The sequence below is a fragment of the Apis cerana genome, linkage group LG12, assembly GCF_029169275.1.
Source record: "Apis cerana isolate GH-2021 linkage group LG12, AcerK_1.0, whole genome shotgun sequence".
NCBI classification, from domain to species: domain Eukaryota; kingdom Metazoa; phylum Arthropoda; class Insecta; order Hymenoptera; family Apidae; genus Apis; species Apis cerana.
The window spans coordinates 9394572-9413094 of record NC_083863.1 but is presented as its reverse complement, the minus strand read 5'-3'; the positions used below and the strand labels follow the sequence as shown (position 1 = coordinate 9413094).

General features: G+C 38.6%; 1 protein-coding gene and 1 long non-coding RNA gene across 14 annotated transcripts in view; one reads left to right on the top strand and one right to left on the bottom strand.

The window, feature by feature from the left end:
* Window positions 1–7660, bottom strand: part of LOC114577622 (uncharacterized) — a 54967-nt gene extending 47307 nt beyond the window's left edge. The window contains exons 1-4 of one of the 8 annotated variants that reach the window (XR_003697830.2): window positions 7510–7660; window positions 6399–6552; window positions 4798–6237; window positions 4353–4668 (exon numbers count right to left, since the gene is read on the bottom strand). This is a non-coding gene — a long non-coding RNA (uncharacterized LOC114577622). Of the gene's footprint in view, window positions 1–4352; window positions 4669–4702; window positions 6238–6398 lie in introns of those variants that run through there. The other 7 variants (XR_009832205.1, XR_009832206.1, XR_009832202.1 and 4 more) reach the window with 7 other exon arrangements.
* An 86-nt stretch (window positions 7661–7746) lies between these two features.
* Window positions 7747–18523, top strand: part of LOC107998375 (fasciclin-3) — a 295808-nt gene continuing 285031 nt past the window's right edge. For all 6 annotated transcript variants that reach the window (XM_062083100.1, XM_017057622.3, XM_062083099.1 and 3 more), the window contains exon 1: window positions 7747–8066. In XM_062083100.1, the coding sequence (XP_061939084.1) occupies window positions 7982–8066 (85 nt within the window). In that variant the 5' untranslated portion in view covers window positions 7747–7981. The remainder of the gene's footprint in view (window positions 8067–18523) is intronic.

Sequence of the window (18523 nt, the reverse complement as noted above, 5' to 3'; positions counted from 1 at the left end):
TTATAAGATCACATTCTATGAATTATACATTGTATCGACGAGTGGCTAGAAAGCTCACGCTTCGTTTAACAATGGGCCATCGAAAAATATAATACGTCGCTTACGATAATTTAATTTCTTCTTCCTTTTTTTTTTTTTTCTCTATCACTTAAGAAGTCGCTTAAGAATCGTTAAGGTTTTTATTCGTTACGTTAATCTATCGATTTACGTATCTACTCGGTCGGTGTAATCGATCAAAATATATAACCTTGTTGTTGACACTTGCACGGTTCACAGATCATCAGCTTTTTCCATAAAAAAATTTAATCCATCTGTTCGATACCTTTTAAAGATAATTTGAAATCAACCGAGTAAATTTAAATTGAAAAAAAAGGCAAATATTTAACGCGCCTCGATCCTTTTAAAATAATTTGAAATCGACCAAATAGATTTAAACTTATTATTCGCGCCACATTAATGCAAAATCAATCGATTTTATACCCGATTTTCAACGAAATTCCAAATTTCGAATTCCCTCGACCGCACCTATTTGCGTACGCGAATCGCGAAATGTTGAATTGGCTAATATTTCCAAGTTCATTTCGTGTCGAAAATTTCGAAAGCGTTTCTATTTAAAATATCCGATACAGATGAATTTCCATCGTGTTATAACTCTAAGAAGAACGACTGCTATTCGACGGCTGTCGGCCGGCAATTGGTCCATCCTAGCAAAGATAAGAAGAGAGGAAACAAAGGGGGTAAGCACGGTTTTAAAACTAATCTGATTATCCGCTGCTCGCCAATCTTCTCCTCGAAATCAGAACGAGTCTTTCTTTTTAGGATCGAAACTCCTCGAAGCTGCTAACGATTCGCGCGACTGTTGAACCAAAATTCGCCTCCACTGTCTGAAATTGAATCCCCACCCTCGATGGATGTTCGATTCGCAACGAAATAGCCGGTGTATAACCTTCTGACATTCTTCGACGCGTAATCCCCTTGATGCAAGATCTCGAGTTGGAGCAACATTCGTCATATTATCCGACACGAGCCCGATCCAAAACTTGTTACGAACTTATCCTCGATACGACCTCTTCGACTCCTTCGTTCCTTTTCCTTGATTGACCTTCCAAGACTTTCGATTTGTCATGGAATCGAAACTACATATTTCGAAAATTGTATCGAGTGAATCGAATATAAGACATTTGACGAGATTCGTTCTATTTTATCTAATTTAGATTTGCATATATATATATATATATATATATATATTCATCGATCGCTTAAATTTTATATGTTTCAACGAATTTCGAACGAAAATTGAAATTTGATATCTCGATCCTCGGTCGTCCTTAAAATTAACCCGCGCGGATTCGAAAACTGACGAGGAATAACGAGAACGGGGCTCTCGTGGAACGCGATCATTGATTGAACATGCAGAAGAGGATTTTACGGGGCGTGGTGTATCAAAGGGTGGAAATCTGATTATCGCCCCGTGCGATACAGAAATGGATCGATCGTTCGACCGGTATCACTTTCGAAATGAGCGCAACAGTTAACGTTTCCACGACTAATGCCACAATTTTTCACGCGTGAGCTCGTTGGTCGTTCGTCGAATCGAACTAGCCAAGACCAAGAATTGATATACTCGATGAAAGGAACAGTGCTCGAATATCGAGAATCAGCGACTACCTACCAGATGAATCTGAAATATCAATAACGAGTGAATAATGAGTAAAATTGAGATCGGTTGTTTAAAATTAACGTTTAGAGATGGTCGATCGGATACAGGCGCAATTTCCCCTATAAGTATTCGATTATGAATTGCAAAACGCGTACCCTGTTGCTGGCATTCATGATTTTCGGGCCAGTTTCGCGAGGACAACGTGCAAACGCGCGGCCGTATTCACTGAATCGTTAATATTTTCGCGACGCCATTATGCACAATTATTCCACAATTGCGCCCAATTTCTATCACTACAGGCGACCACGTCCAAGTACTCGGATATTACGTAACGACACATCGGCGTGTTGCCTATTAATATTTTGCGCTTGTCATCGAAATTCAATTTCCGCCCAGTGGTCGACGTTCACCGAGAACTCTAATTCAGTGTCTGTGGTCGCGTCAATCAACCATGCCATCCCCCGGGCTAACTAGTTAGAAATAATTAACGGTTTTGCGAGCTACCGTATATATATATATATATACGCATAAATCGTATTCATCCGATGAAACATCGTCACTCGATCGACCCAATTTCCATGGCCCGGTTATTTTCTTAACTTATCCCCTCGGTTAAATTCTGATTTATCGAGAATCGTTATTTATTATATTAAACAGATTCCCGGTGAAATTCTCCGTATAACAGGTATCGCGAGGTCAGAAACATCGACGAGCCGTAATATCGAAAGATTTGTTATGGTTTATTTGATCGTTGGTTTAAAGACAATAAACGGGTCAACATTATGCACAGCGAACGCGGAAATCCCCTAATAATAGCTGTATACAGCCGGTTCTTAATCATTGGAGATTATACACGAATGATTGGATCGATTCTTCCATGATTTATAGGTTTAATTTAATACCGACGTGTAATCTAATTAGGTTTTCCAATTTCGATGGACGAGAACGGCCGATTTCGTGTAAAATCTATTAAAATTTAAATATTCGATGAATGGAAAAAAAACAGAGAGGAAAATTAAAGGTTCAATAAGGTAGAATGATTAAAAAAAAAAAAAAGGATGTTATTGTAAGATGTTAGTTACGAAGTTCTTGAATTATATTGCTTATTTTCCCTCTATGTATCCAATTTTTGACGAATATCGGAACGTTCAATCTGTAGAAAACTGAGGCTCCGAGTTCGAAGGAATACGTGCATATATATATATCTGTACGATAGGTATGCAGGATATTTTAATATCTATATCCGACGGCACTGACTCAGAGAGTAACAATCCACGATTTATATATACGCCAAGGAAATATCTGTTACGATATTAAACGCTTTTTCATGTATATATATCTGAAATATGATTGAAAAAACGGAACTTATTAGTCCCTGGTTAATTTAGCGCCGCTCAAGCACAAAGGAATGATCTGAATAACTAATGTTTCAATAAGAATCGTTTCAATAATCGGTGATCAATGATGCATTGACACGCGCGTCAACCGATAAATATTCTGGTGGACTAACTCGAAAAACATTGTCATTACCAAGATATCAATTCAACGAACAGAAAATTAAATTAAGAACGTGAAAGGGAGATTAAAATGTCCAAACGAATATTTAAAGCGAATACGCATTAATGTACGTTTGTAATTCATGTGTATCCGATATTTAATTTGGTTTAAATTAAATCGTGATAGAAGTGTTGTAATACGAATTTAAGCCAGTGATACCTGTGCATTTAACAGCGGAATAGCCCGATTTTTATCGATCCACGTTTCACCATTATTTGGTCGTTACTGATGTAGCTGATACGCGTTAAACTTTATGGTTAGAAGAGTTTTTTGAAACGTGAATTTTTACCAAATTTTTTTACCAATCCTTTTCTCTATAAAGGATTAAAAAAAAAAGAAAAGAATAGAAAAAAAATGTTCAGCTTTAACTTCTCGATCTACAAGTACGATCTATTTCAACAAAATTTTAATTCTGCTTGTAAATTTCTCTCATTTGCAAATAAGAACTGAAGTCGCAGAAACAATATTAACCACGATTTCGAAATTCCTTGCCGCATAAAGAGCATAATAATAATCCAGTTAACAAAACAACCTGGAAACAGTTAACCTATTTTTGCTCCCGCTTGTAGCGCGGTGATAAATGCTAATATTCTTAATAGCATCCCATACATATTCTCATTAGAACTAAGTTCTCGGGTAATATACCTATTAGATGGTAAGAGTCTGGCTTTATGCTCTTCAATGTTCATTGAACTAACTTAAGAGGCGTAAGACGTTTTTCATGAAGAAGATACAGTAAAAGAAAGAAAAAAAAAATAACTTCGTTGCTGAAAGACCGAGTATTTTGCAAGTTACGTACGCCTGTATGAGAGAATGCCTATATCGAAGAGTAAAGTATTTGCCCTCAACTTTTTTACACCCGTAATCCTCGCCCCAATAACTTTTTAAGACCGATATACAGGTATATACAGGTATATACAGGTATTTATGTGTGCACGCAACTTTTAAAACGCGCCAGTAAAATTGTCAGCGCCCCGAAACACATAATTTTTAAGCTTTTACGCTTCCCATCGCGAAAACTTCACGATAATCTACCAAAAGTCGATATACCGAAAAATATTTACGATTAAAAAAGTTATGGGCCAATAACTAAATTTGATCGATCAATAATACAATAATAACCAGTGTTGATTCATTTTCTAAGTCGTACATTTTATAACGTTGGCCATTAAGATCGTAACTAATTCTAATCAAACTGCCAACTAACTATGCAATTAAGTGAAAATTATTCCACATACACACGAATATAATAAGCCCATCAGATTCCTGTAAACGTACATCAAATGTATTTACATCAAAAGCAGCTTTCCTATCAAATATATGTCGATCTACACGTTTGGTTAAATTGAAAGGATTCCGTTACCAATCAAAGCAATGGCTAAGCATTTGTATGACGTGAATCTCTATTGATTGTACGTGAAAGAGTTATTACCGTAATAACGAGTTCGATGCTAAAAGAAAAAAATATTTTACAAAACGTATACGTAAATTTAAGACGTTAGATATATATTCGCAAGTAATAATCTAGAATTTTTTGATACATATTTCATTAGTCAATATTTATGATAAAGTATTTATACCGAGATATTCCATGCTCGTTTCTTAGTCCATATTTTTGCGACCGGTAGCTAGCGGTGATTAATCAAAGAGAAAATTAGTGAGTCCAAATCTTGATTCATCGTATTCATCATGACGAATGAATATCGGTATAGTGATTATTATAGTGATGTAATTTAGGTCTCTAATCAAGCGTTTTTCCCATTAGCATTTTCACTGCATGATTCAATTTTAACCTAAAAATAATGTAACGATAAAAAAAATTTTTGTATCGTATATTGTTTTAAAATTATAGGCTCGAGGCAAATATTTGTTGCAGAGTGTTTATCATATTATACTTACACGAATCTCGTATACATCATACTTACGTCATAGCATGTACGTGTAATAAAAGTGCTATAGCATTTTACTAGTCATATAGTCGTTTTGGACAACGACAACGGGTTCGACTGCCTGCCGGTAACATGATTATGTGTACGTGTGTGCTTACACAATAGTTGCCAACTCGATTAGCTGAATCCATAGAAGTGTTCCTCTATCGTGATACAGAAACGGTGGTCTGGTATGGCGATTGCTTGACCGCAAACTAGAACTTCGCTTTAAAGATCTTACTATCCATAACTACTTTAACGATAATGTTAACGTTAGCATGATCACCGTTTGTTATAATTCATCTGTACGATAAACCTAATTTTCTGTCCCGACAAAGAAACAAAAACATAAAAAGTTTGTACATAACGGTTTGTAACGGTTTACCGGTTTGTCTGACCGAATTATGTTCGATAATTTCTATTGATCGTTTAATAGTTGAACATCGAACGATTTCTCGAGACAAGAATTAGATTTCAAGATGGAAAAAAAAAAAAAAAATTAATGGAATTCGAAATAAGATCTCGACCGAAAATTTCTCGATGTACATACTACGAAACTTTAAAATTGCTATCTATCTCGAGTGGAACTTTAAGAAAAAAGTAAATGAATTTACATTTCGTGCTAAAACTCATTGTAAAAAGAACGTAAAACTTTTAAGCGCACCAGTTAGGAGCATACGCGTATACTCCCTAGAGTTTGTATTCTCATCCACATAACATGCATCGAGTCTTCTGGAAGTGGGTACTATCTTACCTGATAAATTCCGGAACTGTGGTTCTCAGTGTACGTCTTCTTAGTATATGCCGTTGCAGCTTCTGTGGTCCCAGACGGCACGCCTTCGACATATCGGTCACGTACGCCATGGTGTAGAATCGCATTTGTAAGACCCAGCAACGTTATCGTCGAGTAAACATCGATAGGAAAGCATTGTCATAATGCACATGGTGATACATTTGTAGTTGCATCTGGTCTAACTATGTCGGTTGTTTCACAATATCATTATACCTGTGAATGATTCTTCCTATCTTGACATAGGCTTAGTTTCTTTTCTTTACTTTCATTTAGTGATAATTTTTTTGTAAACGTGAATCCTGTAAACCATAAACCAGTTTCTATAGTTGATTTTTTTAACATACTTTATAGATTCATGTTTTTTCAAACATATAATTTATATTCGAATAGAAAATGTTAATAATTAGAATATTCCTTAAATCGATATTGTAATATACGTATAGTGTGTACATGGCCGCACCTATTCTGATATATCTTTCACTCCTTTCCTTCGGGTCTTTACTGGTAATTCCTTCCTCGACGTGTAACCTCTAGACCGTGAAACGATTTCTTAGGTTTTTGTTTTAATCAGGGTTAATAATTCTTGAACATAAAATTTTTACTGAAACAGAAACCTGTTTATAAGTTGAAATAAATATTTCAAATTTCTTTTTGCGATTTTTTATCGGATCTACGGATCATGTTTTACGATATAATATTATGGTTATCTAGTTTATTAATAAAACTTTCATAGTAACCTATCATGCAATCAAACCGAATGAGGTTAAGATCGAATTAATATACTCACGTCTATATTTCTTACAGTATCGTAAAAACATGTGTTCAATTTTTTCCTTGCAGCTTTAATACCAAATACACAATGCATAGAAAAGGTCAATGAAAGTGTGACATGATGTATCGAGATACAACTATAAGCGTGCCATAGTAGATATACATCTACGAAAGACTTATTTCTACTTGCTATTCGAATATTCAAATATTTACTCTCTCTCTCTCTTGTCAAAAATCAACTTTCGATATATCGGTCATATCGCTATATACTTGTCATCTCGAAGATAGACATTAATATGGCGATAAATTCAGCATGTTTCATTATATTAAATATATAATATAATAAGATAAAAATAAAACGAAAATTAGGCAAGAGATTCACAAAAATTAATTTTGAAAGAATCTTCTTGGAGATAAGAAATTTTAAGACACTTCACTTTCCACGAATCATTTAAACAATCACTTTTAGGTTATACTTTTACATTCGATAGAATGTTTCGTTATATTAATTCATTCAATTTTCAATTCAAAGAAATATTTAATTGGAAGATACAGAAACACATAACCTGTATTTATATAATTGAAAAATAATTTCTAATTTTTTCATCTAAAAACGATTTTTACACTCAGCAATAAAATTGTCTCACCAACAAAAAACTGTTGTCGAAAAAAGTATAAATGTACATTAATATTCACTAATTGCAATAAAATGACAGATCTCATTCTTGAACTACATGAATCAACGTCAAGATCGAAATCGTTGAAAAAATTGAAATAAAAGAAAAAAGAGGATGACGTACGTTGCTGTAAATCCATTCTCCAGATAGAGAATCGTCGATGCGAACGTGTATACAAAATAAACACATAATAACAGACATACGGTAAAGTGCGTGTATACGTAGGTTAGGCACGAAAGTACGAAAGTAGGTACAACGGTGGACGATATCAAACGGCGCTATCGGGGGATCGGGGCGTTCGGGCGATCTCGGCTTCTGCCGATGTCTCACGAAGTGGGCCGAAAGCAAAGCGCGCGGCAGACGGTCTTCGCGCGTCGAGCTATCTGGTTGGCACTCACGTCGAGTCGGGCACTTATATTCGAATTGACGTCGCACGTCTCTCGTTCTTACCTCATTTTATCCTCGTGGTTCATATTAATCACGCTTGCATCAGTTTCGTTGCTAAGTTTTGTGCTCCGTCCGGTTAGAACGCGCTGTTTGAATTATCGGGCAGTTCGTTTTTCAATAAGGAAGTTAGACAGTGCTTTTTTTTGTGATGTGCATGGAATCAACGAGCAACTTCAAGATGACGCTTGCCTGGGTCTGCCTCATCGGCCTGTTGTGTTCGACGGCAGTTAAAGGTGCGACAGAACAATAAATATGTACTTTATTTTTATATTATTATCGTTCGGCGTAATTTGATCGTAATTATCGTCTCTCGGCTATCGTAACGAAATCAGTGACGTACGTGTAACGGTTTTTTTTTTCGTGGCAACATCGCGCGATTCTTGCGACCATACTTTACAATAATCGATCTATCGAACGGTTCGAATTCTCGCGTTATTAAAATGGCGTGCAAAAGATGGAAATAATTCTCGTAAAAATTATCGTGTTTACGTGAAAAGTACCGGAAAATACGATGAAACGGAGTAATTTCTACGTCGATGCCACGGTAAAACGTAAGAAATCTATTCGATTTTCGAAATTTAACGTAAGGAAAACGGCTATAATTGATGGTTAAATATTACGACGAATCAATATAGTTCGATATTGTTCACGAAGCTTCTATTGATCAGCGTAATCGATCCTTGTTGAAATCATATTTGATTCAGTTACCAAGGTAGATGATTTGGTTTCGTCGCGATGCAGTGCAAATGTGATTAAACAAATTATAAACGATCCCTACTGGTGAATTATTACTGAGAAAATTGCAAAAGCAACCTCTAAGCGTACTCGTTAGCTTCGGTCGATCTAGTTGACCGGCATGGTAATTCGTACAATCATTGTTAAGGTTAAACGATGGTCACCGGGATCACAGTCGTATTAATACTAAAGTAAATGTGAATGAAAACATTATCGAATTATTGACTATCGAGATATATAGTTTGGAAGGTCGAAAATTATCGTGATTTCTTTCTAAAAGGATTAAAAAGAAACAACGCTGTCGTAATTTCGGCATTTATAACTGATAACATATCTTCAAATTATTTTCTAAAATAGATACGACGTAAATGCTTTATTTAGGAATAAAGGAGAAAGATTAGGAAACAGAAGATTCCAAGAAATTATTGTATACATATCTAACGAAGTAACGTGTGAATTATTATATCGCGATAATGATATGTTTATCATCGATAATGTTCTACTTTACACATTCGTCATCTTTATAATAATAATATATCGACTTCCTAATCTATTTCAATATTTCTATTATTAATTGTAAAATACATTTTGCATTATTTTTATCCGTATAATCAGGAACAATGGTACGGTGTTTTACATAATAGATATTCTTTTTTTTTTGCGTTTTTGTATTTTTCTCCATTGTGATTCGCGAATCGCTTCGATGCTTTTTCTCAATTTCGTAACCTTGACGTTCGTTGCTATTTACTTTACACATTCGTTCGTTACTCAACTCCGATCGATGGACAATTACTAGAAATAAAATATTCGTATTGCAAATATCGTCGATATTTTTTTTTTAGCGTTTTCATCAAAGATATACATATTTTTTTTAATATACTTCTGGAACATTGTAACATGAAATATCGTCGAAACTACGGAAATTGATTTCGAGACATTTATCGCGAGATATTATTAATAAAAGGGATTTAGATAAGTTTTTCAATCGAAATTTTTGTTGCAACAAAGAAGTTCGTTACCCCAGTTAGACATTCCAGGATCAGGATATTTTCCCTCGATGGTTTATAAATTTTATAATGGTCGGATGGTATCTTGTTTGAATTCGATTACCATGCAAAGCAGACTGTCCCCGCCTATTTTTTTCCGCGGTTACCTATATTATTTTTCTCGATGTCGATATAAAGTAAAACGAAACGGATACTTTCCATCGAAGTGGATATAAAACGCGACCTAGCGTTTGGTATTTATCGATCTAGGGTTATGAATAACGCTCGGTATCAAGCAACACCAGCTTTTGTTGTTCATCGTAACAGAACGACTCGAATAGAGAGTAGAGTGGCTGCTTATTGCTCGAGTTCTCTCAATAGTTCTTGCTTATATAATTCAAGGATATCGTTGTGATTACTTGCAATGCACTTAACGCTCATGAATAATTTCATTGAATAACATTTATTATTATCTCCGCGTTACTTTCCTTTCTTTTCTATTTTTTTTTCTTTGTTACGAACTTTTGTATAGATTTGAAGCTTGAAATTAAATCAGTTAGTCAATAAAGGTAATAAAACCGGGAAGAAAGGGGCGGAGCGTAGTGAAACTCTTATACTAATTAATGCACTGTTATATCATAATTACTCTCTATAAAGTTTATTACCGGCAAGACGAGGAAACATGGTATGAAAGTTTCGCGTGGCAAACTATTTTGTTTAATAAATCCCGGTCATCGCGACGATGACGGGGACGTGTCTTCACCAGGGGAAAAGGTGTTCTAACTTATCACACTCTCGTAGAACGAAAATGATGGAAAATTAACCATGCCTGTTGCGTGATAAGTCAGGATGGAAATTATGATCGTTGAATTACAATCTTGGCCACGTGCATGGTATCGTGGTACACGTCGAGGGATACGCCTCGTATACATGGAAAGTTTAAGGTCACATTTACACGAAATACCTTTCCCTCTGTACGACTCTCGAACTTAACTCGTGCTTACCTTGAGCTGTAAAGAAAGGTCGATGCAAATGACGTAATTGAAAATGCTAAAGATAGTTTCCTCGCTCTAACGGTGGTGTTCGTAAATACAATCCTGCACAAGCATGCCTACTAATTTTATTAGGATTGAAATCTTTTTATAGAATATAGTTTCTTTTATTATTCGAAAATTAAATTCTTTGTGTTCCTCGTATCCCGTATTGATTCCGCGTTAATAATACTTAATCGCGTTAATAATACGTAATAATACATTGCAAATTGTTTCATCCATTGATATATCGCGATTGTTTAACGATCATATCTCGCGAGAAAAATGAATCCTGATTCGGTGAGTCAACGTTGATCGATGGACGGCGAGTCATCGGTCCAAGGATAAGGTCTTCAGCATTTGTCTTTTAAATACGGCACTGAGACACGTTCGCACGGAATACTCGGACTATACTCTGTGCAGAAGAGGGTTTAGATAATCCAGTTTCGTAGCCCACGCATACCAATAGTGGAAATAGTTAATGTTACAGCCTACGGTCAAAGACCCCTATCAATCCTCCGGACAATTCGGATGAAATTACTACGAGTGCAGGGAAGAAGATTTTATCCAGGCAATCGATCTTCAAACTTGAACGGAAAATGCAGATTGTTATTCGTTAAAATTTAATTCGTATACGTTATAATAATAATAATAATTATGGGTATAAAGATTCGTAGTTATAAGATAATGGATAGATCGTAAAAATGATTATACTGATAAATTTTAAAAAAATTTTATCTCGCGGAAAATACGATTATTTATCAATGCATCGATAATTGATAATTTCGGTACACGGTGACAGAAAAATTTGAGATCAAAGTGTTCTAATCTATTTCACGATAACGGAGAATTTGCCGGTTTAATTTAATATTATACGTGTATAACGATGTGGTATGTTATTACGTGGCAAAATTTATTGCAGAAGAACGTAGGGTATGTCGCGTTCGTAGTAGAATAAATGTCGACCTAATTGCTACGCTCCTGATGAAACTAGAGAGACTCCACGTACCGTACATTCTTTTACGCTTATGACGTATACAATTTCTGACATATAGACAGATCCTCGTGTTATTTGATTTTTTATTTTCCACAGATATTTCATTCCCTTCACGCCGTCTTCCTCTCCTTTATTTTCAAATGGAATTCTAAACGGGAAGCGATAAACTATCTTTACGAGAGATATTCGTTTATTCTTTGATTCTCGTAGTAGATTTCTACGAATATTTTTATCTCTGAAGGTATAATTCTTTATCTCGAAACGACACACTCTCTCTCTCTCTCACACACACACATACATACACACACACGTATCTACAAGAAAATTTGAATGAACAAATCTATAAGATGGAGCGATAAGCAGCAGACACTTGTAGAATTTTCGTAATTCGTATCAATAAAGAATAGCAAATAAAGAAAGATCTGGCTGGCGAGTTTTCCATGCTTCGGGATAAAATGATTCATCTCTCGGAATCCGGGCGTATTACGTATTGCATTCGTCGTAAGAGCAAGTCATTAAACACTCACCTCGCTTAATTATCACGCGTTATTACAATCACGAGTTAGTTATTTCCACGGCTTAACCGAAAATCCTCGTTTCTTGAACGCTTAATTATCCCTATTTACCGATATTTGAATACACTACTGGAGTTATATAACTCGTTTCGAGTACGCGTAATAATAATGGATCACAGATCGTTTCACGATCACGTTGCGCGTATATAGATTGATTTTGCACAATCAAGCATCGGCGCTACTCGAGTATCGAGAGTATCGCGAATCAATCGCGATGCTTGCGTAAAAGCGCGTAACGTTTTCGTCACGCAAATACGACCTACTCTAACTACCTACGGTCGTTGACACGGTTGACTCTCTCCTTGGACGGAGATCTCCTCTCTCCCTCGGCCGAATTAAACAAAGGACTCGTGGGCCAAAGGCAGCGGTGTTGGAGGGGATCCAACGTCGAAGGGTCAAAGCGGTCGTAAAGGCCAACGGTCAAAATTGTACGGAGAGCCGAGAGTCATTTGGATGCGGAGTGGAAAGAAGGTGAAACGTCCCGTGAAGAAAAGTTACGTGGCAGGTGCGTTCCCCATTCGCACGCACACACGTCCGTGCGATCCAACACACGCACGAGCGACGTGGCTGCGAGTACAACTGTGTGTGTGTGTGTGTGTGTACACGCCTATGACGACCAACAGGTTCTCTCCGGAACAGGTTTCGGTGCCTATTTTCGGCCCTCCTTCGCTGTCTAAAGTCCTCAAATTACGACCAAGCCAGTCTCTTACCTTCCGATCGCTCTTGCTTTCCCTTAACCCCCACCTCGACAGGGAGCGCAGGTCATATTGGACGTGGGTAATTAAAACGCGGGGATTATGGTTTTTCTTATGGTGGTTCCTCTTTGTTCTTTCTTTTCTTTTTTTTCTTTTCGCTTTCGAGCTCCTCGCGCAATATTTAGAATTTTTCCTCTCGGATTATTCATAACGAATGGATACGTGTATAGATTTCGAAGTATATCCGTGTCAAAGTTGGGACAGAAATTTAATCGCAACAGGATCGTCGCTAAATATCGTCGGCTGTTCCAATCCCTCTAATTCGTTTCGATCAGCAATCGAATTAATTAAGTTTCCGCGATATTTTGACGCGATAATTTCGTCATCAATTGAAATGGCTCGATACCGTACAACTGCGCTCGCGTCTCTGAATACGGTTTGTATTAAAATACATTATCCGAACGATGGTCGGCCGCGATAGCATCATAATAATAAAGGTATTTATAGTTTGTACGAGTGTATTGTTTAAACGGCGTGTACTCGATCGCATATGCGCGATCCCACTCGTCTATACGTACGCCTATGCACGCATATGCACAGGAGCCGTGCTCGTGTGCGAGCCTTATACCGCGTATTTCATACGGTGAGATCCATGGTTGAGCGTTTTCTAAAGCGGGCAGACCGTTAAGCTGCCACGAAAATACGTAGCACCGTGTCGGGCGGTGTGCAGCCACGCATAATTAATGAAAATCGAGATTCGTGATTACGCGTTACTTCTCTACTGTGTTGTTGTTGGGTCAACGTTCGCGGTTGACGATTTTATCCCTTGATATCCCTTTCGATTCGAAAGGAAGAGAGAGATTGTCACACGGTGACAAGAGAAAACAAATGAAAAAAAAAAAGAAGGAAAAGTGCTGTTCACTGTTGGAGACATGTTCAGCGACGCGTTGCTACGTCTCGAGAGAGGAGAATGTCGAAAAAAAGCGAGAGTTATAATTATCATAAATGTAATTTTTGAAGGCCGTTTTAACACACGATCAACAAATTACTCTAGCGCGTTCATTCGGTTTTAAAGCGTATTGAAACAGACAACGAGTATCGAGCTAATTTTCGAGAATTAAATTTTCAAATTGACGCTGATGATACAGGTTGTGATCCTCCGATCGTGATACACATCGCTCGCAAATGATTCCAACTAACGGAAGCAAATTGGCTGCTCGATCTATCCAAGTTTGTAGCGATGGAGGTGAATCAAAGAACAGTGGACTCAACAGCGTCAAACGTTACGCGGGATATCGGTCGATCGATGGACATTCGCGCTGGGCTTAATTGTACGTGGCTAAACAGATGAAAGGAGGATATTGACCCGTGGATCCCTAAAGAGCACATGGTCACGGAAAGGGACCTCGTAGAGTGCACGCGAACCGTACGCGCTCGCAGTCTCTCGCAACTTTCCCTCCTATCGTAGTTACGCAACAGAATTCATTGTACGCGGCATGGTCGAACCGTCCGTTGTTGCTGGAGCAAAGAAACCTTTCCAACTTTTATAAGTTTCCAACGAGAGATCGTGAGGCGTCGATTTATTCAGCCTTACGTTTACTATCGTAGTTACGAAACAGAATTTCAATGCAAAAAAAAAACGCGAGATATGAGTCATCAGATGTGGTGATCTTTTTCTTTCCTTCTTTTCTATCTTATGTCACGTGTGTGCACAATGTGCGACAATGCGTAATTTCTCGACGAGCGTCCGCTTTTCGTGAAATTAACGCAACATTTATTAACTTTTCGTTGAACGATCCAATTACCGTGTCCATTACAAATTCCAAGAAAGAAATTCCGAGTCGATTATAACCGCACCACGGGTTTTCGCAAGCGTTCCCTAGCCAGTTTTCTTTTGCAGCGAATGCAATCGTTGAACCTGGCGTACACGTACACAGGCAGCTTGCCAAGTTTCCCTTTGATCAGGGATCCGCGCGATATACCGTCTTGATTTTATGGACGCCTCGCAAATCTTTTCACTTTGCCGCATACTCGTTCTCGATTGCCACGCCGGAAATCCTCCCAATTATTATCGCCATCCCGATAACAGTAGCAACGGATTTCGAGCCTTCCATTCATTTTTATCGATATTTCCTCGAATTTTCACGCGCCAAGACGAGACGCGGACTTTAACATGTGAAACGATACGCCGCGTATAAATCGCAATGCTCGAAATTATGAGTAAAAGATAAATTACATAAGTAATAACGTATTCGAGACGCGATAGCAGATGTTGGCTTGGATTTAACGGTATTCGTTTTGTATCCGTGTCGAAAATATATACATATATTTATCTAACCAGATAAATATCGCTCATGCTATCCGAATTGCAAATGCAATTCGAATTTCGACTCTTTCTTTTTACATGTGCTGCACGCGCAGCAAAAATCGCGTTTGTTTTTTCCATCGAATCGAAGAGAGAGAGAGGTCAGATTCGTATTCGACTTCGCATTTTCCACGATAACATCGCGTGTTCGATGCGCAATTAAATGGACGTAATCCTCGGGCATATCGGCACGAAGGAGAGAGAAACGAAGGAACGCCATCGTTTTTCGAGGAAAAGCGAAAATGATTTACACGTGTAGATACGTAGGAGAATTAGCGTGGCGTTTCGAAAAATCAACTTTTGGAATCAACTTGCTCGTGCGTGTAATTATTATCTGACACGTTTTGCACACGGGCCCTTCTGCACGCCTCACTTCTAGAACGAAACGTGCAACGTGAAAGTGCGCGCGTGTTGCGTGTCGGCGCGAGCCGTGTAACTGTTATGGGTGGCGATGGATTTAAACCCGCGTACGTAGTACCCGGCCACGAGATCTCGTGTAAGCCTGGAGAGAGAAACGAGCAAGATGTTGCGCGCCTGGATAATGTTGGAAAATACGATTTCCTAGGGACGTTGTAATTGTAAATCTGTATGGGGAATCTGTGCCTTCCGCGGTGGTTTATCACCGTGGAATTTATTTTTCTTCGGAACGAGGTCGGGACCCATTGTTCCCTGGAAAAACTTGCCATCTCTTGATGAATCCAGCCCCATATAGTTTCTGCCCATAGTTTTTTCGATCGAATCTATTCACCGATACGTATCCGTATTTCCGTATGAAATCTGTGTAACGACGAGCAAGCAAGATCGGGCCCAATTTCCATTTTATCAACCGGCGAAACGAGAGGCATCGTTGAACGCCTCTCGTGTGGCCAATTGTCGTTCATCAAAGAGAGTGGACCGGTAAAGGAAAGTGGTGGAGAGGGAGAAAGGAGGAAGAAGAAAGAGGAGAAAAGAAAAGAAAAGAAGAAGCGGAGAGGAAGAAACAATTACGCGAGAGCACTCGTGGAGGAGAGCCACTGACTGTTAATTAGTAAGACCGAGCAAAATGGTCGTTAATCGCGTTTAATTCGACGTAGAATGGCCGGAGAGTTTGCGTGAACAATTCGCTCTCGTGTTTCGACGTTGTATAAGAAGTCGTCTCGAGACGATCTGCGCTCACTTCTCCAAGACAACCGTATTTTTTTAACTACGTACCCGATACGTGGACGATATGTATATATATATATATACATATAAATACACCGACACAGCGTGGCTGCAAAACTTACAGATCAGTGCACTGTTATATTCTTCGCGACCAGACTTGACGGGAATTGGAATCGGCTGTGCCTCGTATATCAGTATCATTTTTCCGACAGAAAATCGATCAGATGGTTGCCGTGTTCCACGGGAAATGGCAAAATATGCCTGGCATAATTTAAAAGCAAACGTACAGGGGGAAGGATTGCCTTCGTGGCCTGATACTGATGTTCCTCCGATACCAAACCCCTACTATTTATTTTGATCGGAGGGATTGTGTACGCGGAAGTTTATGAATTCACGCGCTTTGCATATTATTTCTTAATAATAATGGATCGATGGGGACGTATGGGAACACGTAGCAGCTTTATTCGAGTAATCCGCTCCTCTGCGGTAAAAAAAGAAAAAGAAAAGTTCCATCCAGAGAGAGATTCGAGAAAATTGGAATTTCGTCATTGTCTTCGACGACGCAAGATTAATTAAGAAACTGTCCAAGTTAAGATTAAGATACGGGGAAGTTGTTTAAATTTTAACGAAGTATAGTTGTCACATCCGTAACTCCTTTCGAATTAGAAATTTAACGGAAATTGACCCCGGTCGAAAGTCGAGCCGAAGCTTTTCCTTCCTCCTCGGTCAACGAGAAGTTTCGTCGTCGCGAGAAGATCAGGGCCGACGTTCAGGTTCACCGATCGCCGCTTTGGACGATCGTGGAGGATGAGTCATACACCCTAGTTGCATCTGATAAATTAGCACCGTTATGTCGTTAACTCGGGGACGAAAGAAAGTAGCTGACGATGGGAGGGGCGAAGAGAGGGCCGAAAGGAAAGAGACAAGTTGGAAAGAACAACGAACTTGTTGTCGAGTCTGTCGAGACCGAGCAAGGTGGATCTCTCTGTGCCACGCCACGATGAAAGTCGTGACTCGACTCTTTCTTCCACTCTGATACTTCCTCGTTTGGCGCTGCGACAGAGCTGCTCGATAGGTCTCCAGGTTTTACAACTTGCTTTCCTTTCTTTTCGAACGGACGATAATTGCCTTTTCTCGTTTCGTCTTTTTTTCCCTCTCCTTTTCCCGAGCCTACTATTTTTACTTTTATACTTACTTCGAGACAGGAAAAAAAAAACGCATTCCCAATGAATTTTTATTCGCGTCTCATTATTATCTCTCGTTTATCCAACGAGTATAGGATATATTTTTTAACGATAATGTATATCTGCGCGAAAGGAGCTGATAAAACATTTGTGCAATCGATTCGAACGCTGTTAAAACAGCGGACTGTTCGTGGCCCGAGCTGTATTTTGCACTTGAGAATTCCTATTTTCGACAATTACCCGTGGATCGCGTTTCGAGCCGTTTATAAATCGCAATTATGTTAATTATCGGCGAACGAATCATGGCGTGTATGTGCAACGTACGATTGCGTTGTAATATGCTCTCCATAACACCGAAAAGACACGTAGCGGTAATTAGGAAAAATCGTGCGCGGCAACCTCGAATCAATCTCCATGAATATTAAATTTTATAATTATCCGACCGCTTTATTATGCAATTAGAAGCGGGGAACAACAAAGCGATGAATCGACGAATGCGAATACTCTGCGAGTATCGTATCGATTGCGTAATTCCCAGCTAGAATTTTCCGCGCCGTTGATTTCGTGTCGTTGCGGAAGATAAGCGCGTCTAAGCAACATCTTTGTACACTTTTCTATACGGGGGAAGAGAGAGAGAGACGGCGGGAAAATTGAAACGAAAATTGATCGCCCAGTTCCATTATTCTCGATGATGCTTCTTACTCCTTCTCCGCTTCGTGCGAAGCGCAGCGGATCGATGAATTTCTTCGCGAGGTTTCTTCCTCTCTCTCTCTCTCTCTCGATTCGTCGTCGTTTTACAATCTCTCGTTCGATACCAACGGATCGCATTATTCTCCGTTAATCTACGCTTCGCGTGGCCAGAATTACGTGCCGCTACCCTCTCGTACGATCCCTCTTCGCACTTTGGAGCGAATTTCACAATTTCAACGGCTCCTCCTGAAGGAATAAAAATCGTTTTCTCGATGCACGGATAAATTTC